Source organism: Babylonia areolata, chromosome 5 (assembly GCF_041734735.1).
Source record: "Babylonia areolata isolate BAREFJ2019XMU chromosome 5, ASM4173473v1, whole genome shotgun sequence".
Taxonomy (NCBI): domain Eukaryota; kingdom Metazoa; phylum Mollusca; class Gastropoda; order Neogastropoda; family Buccinidae; genus Babylonia; species Babylonia areolata.
This window is the reverse complement of record NC_134880.1, coordinates 13,669,138-13,675,152: the sequence shown is the minus strand read 5'-3', so window position 1 is coordinate 13,675,152 and position 6,015 is coordinate 13,669,138. Positions and strand designations below refer to the sequence as shown.

General features: G+C 42.5%; 1 protein-coding gene across 1 annotated transcript in view; it reads right to left on the bottom strand.

The window, feature by feature from the left end:
• Nucleotides 1–1,066: 1,066 nt before the first annotated feature.
• Nucleotides 1,067–6,015, bottom strand: part of LOC143281952 (uncharacterized) — a 28,394-nt gene continuing 23,445 nt past the window's right edge. Inside the window, exon 12 of the mRNA XM_076587269.1 lies at nucleotides 1,067–5,416. Within this exon, the coding sequence (XP_076443384.1) occupies nucleotides 3,027–5,416 (2,390 nt within the window). The 3' untranslated portion in view covers nucleotides 1,067–3,026. The remainder of the gene's footprint in view (nucleotides 5,417–6,015) is intronic.

Here is a 6,015-nt window from a genome sequence, read left to right as displayed (position 1 = left end):
TGGGGGAAAGGAGAGAATGAAGTAACCCTAACATAAAACATAAACATTAACCACAATCTCCAAAATGACCACAGCAAACAAACCACTCAAAATCACTGTGAATGGCATATTTCACAAAGATTTTACTCAGGTGCAAGATCATCAAAGCATGTAATCTTTTATTCTCAAAAACACCACGTCAGCAATTTAAATGTGAATGTGTAATTTTCAAAACTGAATTGTCAAAAGTTCCAAATCCGTTACACTCTTTGTAAGAAGAGCGAGGCTGATTTTGAACAGACTGTGCCAAACTGTTTAATTTTCATTGTACAAAAACTTGAGGATTTTCCATGTTCAGGCATAATTTTCATCAATAAAATATCAGAGAATATGTACATGATTCCAGTAGTCAATCAAATACAAGGAATCAAAGTGAAGAATTTTAGCAAGTTTTGTGACTCTGATGTTCAACACTCAAGAATGACACATATATACAAAAGAACTGACACTACAAAAACAAAAAACTAAACCACACACACACGTGAAAATATCAAAAGCACACCCAATAAATACTGTTAAAAAAATAAACATCAAAATGAAGCTTTTAAAACATTATCATGAGTTTCTGTGTTATCTGGTTTGTGTGTTTAATTTCCTGTTTATCACATGTTAGGTGTGTCTTCAGGTTGCTGTATTGTTTTCTTGTCCTTTTTCTTTCTTTTTTTTCTTTTTTTTCCAATTCATTACTTTACTACATATGTATATTTTTCATATATTTTCTAATCATTACATATAATCACCTATATAAGTTGCTTTAGATATCAGAGCTGGTTGCAATGTTACTGATTTCACAACAAACAAAACAAACAAAAAAAACAAAAAAAAAAAAAAAAAACTTTCATATGTAGGAATCTTGCAAAGCAAGCTTTTCCAGAGCATGTGATTGAAGAAATTGAAGAGGGAAAACATCTGTCATATAGAAACACAGTTCATCAATATGAACAAATTAAAATACAGACAACTGGCACTATAACTGAAATATAGAACTCTGGGATCAGATAAGACAGACTGTGAAACAAACAAATACACATGTGTACAAATGGTGAAAGGTTGAAAAGTAAATAACATAACACAATAACAATACACATAAGATTATATATATATATATATATATAAATATATGTGTGTGTATGTGTGTGTGTGTGTGTGTGTGTGTGTGTGTGTGTGTACTGTATATATTACCTGCTCTGGTATTCTTTTTTGTTTTTGTTTTGCAAAGAAATGCATACAGCATTCAACCAGACCTTTAACAACGTTCTGCTTCTGGGGGCCTGATACCAAACACACGATTTCTTGTGCATGCTAACAACTGAAATATAGAACTCTGGGATCAGATAAGACAGACTGTGACAACCATAACCAAATGCTTCAATTCTCCCTCCACACAAAACTACTCAAAAACACACAGAAACCCTGAAAATCTGTCTCCACTGGTCATAGTGGGCTGAAAAATGGTGACCCTGCTTGACTTTATCCAACATTCTGTTTAACCGACACATCTCTCATTATACCTAGGATGCTGTGTTTATTCTTATCACTTTAAAGGGAATTCAATTTTTAAAAAGAAGAAAAAAAACAACAGAGGAAAACAATTACTTTTTGTTATTTCACTTTCCACATTTGACACCCTTCTTTTACCCTGCTGTTCATACTCAGAATTCTGTTTTCTGAGAGATGCATGCAGGTTTTCACAATTCTATAACCAACTGATATTGATGAAGATGAGGTCTATAATAAGGTAACTGTTACCTTCCATTGCCATATCATCATGATTGTCTCTCAGGTAAAAAGGATGATGATGCACTGTGCCATCACCACATAAATACATTAGAGTAGCTAGAGCCTGCCAATGTACTGGCCTAGGACTTTGGTGGAAGACTGGAAAAGTATCCGAAAGCCACAAGGCATTCCCAAGAGTCAAATCCTGGTCTGTTCTAGAAGGAAATCCAAAGCACTGACTTGGGTCTGTTCACTTAAAGCACTGTAATAACTGGAACAGGCAAAATATTAAGCAGGTACTAACTGCACCCCTGTCCTCTCCCACCCTGTACTGTAATCAAGTCCTTGATCTCCACCTTTCCTCTTCCCGATGACAGAAGATAAACAAAACAACAATGCTTCGACACTGTCCATCAATGACCTGCCACTGATTTCTGCCTGTCCCTCCCTTCAAAACAATGAAATAAACCAACAAAATGCTTTACAGAACATACAGACACACATGAACATCATCAGAAATAAAGATAGTGTAATGTATATACACCTGTACTGAAAATATAGGAAACTAAAGCTTCCCTCTCCTTGGTTACAGACTCATTCAATACAGCAATATTCCAAATATTTCAAAACAAAACAGAACAAGAACATTCAAAGAACATCTAAGCACTTTATGCAAATTAAATCACAGTGATCATAAGTTATACACAACAATTTTAGCTGACAAAAATAAGAAATAAAATAAAAGGAATACAAATATTACATATATACGAATAAAATATATCAGTAAATATACAACAGTAAAGTGAACATTAGTAAAAATGAGTAGAGTTTATAATGGAATACTTTCCCAGACCAGTACTGACCAATACATATGTCTGTAAGATTTAAAACAACCAGGAGAGGCATATACTTTACACAAGAAAGCATCAAAATTAATAAAACTTGAACAGAATTTGTGATGATGTAGCAATACAATGTTGGAGAAAAAGTAGAAAAACAAACAACACAGATGTTAAAGAATTTTCATCAATTCACAAGTAAGACATGAAAATATTAAAGAAAGAATAAAGAAAAAAAACAACAACAACAACAACAAAGACCAGAAAAAGAGAGATGAAAGAGACAGATCACTGACCAACAGAAAGCCTTTGCAAGAGAAAAAAGAAGAAGACAGAGTGAGAAAAGCAAGGACAGAGAAGAAAGAAATTTGAAAGCAGAGAAGGAGAGAGAGACAAGAGTAGGAACCAGTTCACAAACTGTTCGAAGTGTCAGAAAAATGTTCGGCCATATTTTTGTCGATACTGTTTTTCGTTCCTTTCAAACTGGTGCTCCGTGTCCTTATGCCAGCGGTGTCTCCTGTGGTGGTGGAAGTGACCATCTTTATGGCGGTGACCGTGTTTTTCCTCACGCCGTCCCCCTTCCTCATCATCATGGTTGCTGTTTTTGTTGGTAGCCCGCTCAAATATCTGGTCCTGCCCACGCCTGCTGTCACGCTCGGAAGCTCGCTCAAACATCCAGTCACCTCTGTGCTCCTGCTCACGTGTCTTGTCCCGCTCCGAGGCTCGCTCAAACAGCCAGTCGGCTTTGTGCTCGGCAGAGCGAAGGCTGTTGCGGCCCTCCACCCAGTGGAAGTACCAGGCCCTGGACTCCTCCTCAGAGTGGTTGACTTGCTTGTTGGCGCTCTCTTCTGTGTGGTCCCTGTTCCAGGGTCTATGAGGAGCCTGCCCAGGGTATCTATGCTCCCCTTCCCTCTGCCCCTTGGGGAACACCCGGGCCTGCTGCTTCTTGCGCTTCTGGTGATCATCATCTTCTTCATGATCATGGTCATCATCTTCATTATCATCATCATGATCTTTGGGGTTGTTATCATCAGAGCATACATATCTATTCACTTCGTCCTCATTAGGCCCCACCCCATCATTACAGGAGACAGTCTGCACTTTCATGCACTCCCCCTTCTCCATCTTCTCCTTGAACTCAGCAACAAGACCTAGCTGCCAGGGGGCCAGGAACTGAAAGCACTGCTGTTCAGGACTGTAGATAACATGATGGTGCTCTGCATTCTCCCAGAAGTGGAACTGGCACTGAAGCCATACGTGGCCTGACTGTGGCAGGTCCAGATGCTTGGAATCAGAGTACACACCCAGGACTTTGACGACGTCCTCCAGCACCTCCACCAAGTCCTCCCGGTCCATGGAGCGGAACAACCTCCTGCTCATGGCCCCCACCCGGGTAAACAGGCCGTGGAACTGCTTCTGGACCTTGTGTCTGGCTTTGTCTGCTGCTCTGTCTGCATGGGAGCTGTGGTGTTTGGCTGTGGTGCTGAACTGGGTCTCCTTGTGTCTGTCCGTGTTCTGATTACCACCTCTGCCTTGTGTTTCTTTCGAGCGTTTCCTAGCATCTTCATGGGGATAGCTGCGGTCCTTGATCTTGTTGTCAGGCCTTTTATGATGATGGTATCTCTTGCCATGTGGATCTCCATGGTGACTTTTGTAATGATTATGCCTTTTGTCATTCCTGCCACTGGATTTGTTACTGTAGCGTTTGTCAGACATTTCCTTCTCGGGATCTTTGTGGCCCGTATCTTCATGGGAGTGTTTGCGTATATGTTTATCTTGCTTTTCTCCACCATTGGATTTCCTTTTGTGATGTTTGTTTAAGTGTTCATCCTTCTTACGATGTGAATGTTCTTGTTGCTGACTGCTTATATTTCTATTCTTTTCTTCATAATGATCTTCCTCAAAACTGTCCTGACTGAACCTGTTCCAGTTTTTTCCACTTTCACTGTTCTCGTTTTGGGGAGACTTCTTTCTGTCTCCGCTGCCATCTTCATGTGCAGTCTGCTGGCCATTTCTTTCTTTAGATCTTTCTCTCCTCTGCCAGTCCTCTTTATCAGCATTTTCTTCCTCTGGGAACACTTCCTGGCTTCCCTTCTTCAAACCATGTTTTCCCCATCTGCAGCGCTTTTTGAACCAACGCACAGCCTTCCCATGTACTTTGTGCGACAGGCTGCTGACACTGTCCTTCACACGAGCGGCCATGCGACCCAGGACAGAGTCATTGCTGGGCCAGAGGTTGCGGGAAACGTCCTTGACCTGATCCCACGTCTGCTGGATGTGGCGACTGACATTGGACAGAGTGCCACGGGTCTTGTTCAGCAGCGTCTGCATCCCGTCCGACCATCGGCTGTGGGGAGGAGGGTTTTCAGCACCGGCCCTCCCTTCCTTTCCTTCCCCCCAACCCTTCCCTGCCACGTCATCACCACCTTGGTGCCGGGCAGTGGGTGGATCTTGCTGGGAGAGGTCCGAGTGGAGGTTGTGGAGGTTGGTGGAGAGGTCAGTCCACAGGGCGGGCAGGGAGTGCAGCAGGTGCTGATGGAGCTGGGCCATGGAGGAGACGAGGGAGGTGAGGTCCGTCACACTGTCCATGCCAGGCCCAGTCCAGTTGAAGCGGGCCACCAGCTGCACCAGCCCCGACATATTGAGGCCCTGCATCAGGTAGTGCAGGCAGGCTGTGGCGTTCAGCCCCCGCCGCTCCTCCCGCTCCCACAGGTACAGGTGGCGCCACATCTCTGCCCGCTGGCGCTCCTGGGTCAGGTTGCGCTGCAGGAGCCTTACGTCCACAGGGATGGGGCGTGGCCCTGAGCGACAGGTGCTTTCTGGTGACATCACATCATCACAACATTCAGGTACAGATTTTAACACACGCACACACATGTATAAAGACAGACCCCTTACAAAGGAAGACATACAAACATGTAAATACACATAACACTGAGGACGCAATGAATGGACTTTGGATTATGGATAGACAGCTATCACCATGGATTATGGACAGACATCAAGCTACCACCATGAATTATGGACAGCTACCACCAAAGATTATGGACAGACAGACAGACAGCTACTGCCATGGATTATGGACAAAGAGCTATCATCATGGATTATGGACAGACAGGAATAATGTTACCACCGCACACTACAGCTATGAAGATGCAATATGTGAAGTGTTGGCCTAGCGGCAACCTATTCACCTAGAAAGTGAGAACATCTTAGCTCACTGGTTCGAATCCCCACTCATCAATATTTTCTCCCCCTCCACTAGACCTTAAGTAGTGGTCTGGATGCTAGTCATTTGGATGAGATGATAAACCGAGGGCTGCATGCATTTAGTGCACTTACAGAACCAAAGCAACAAAAGGGTTGTCCCTGGTAAAATTCTGTAGAAAAATCCTTAAATAGGAAAATGGACTTATGG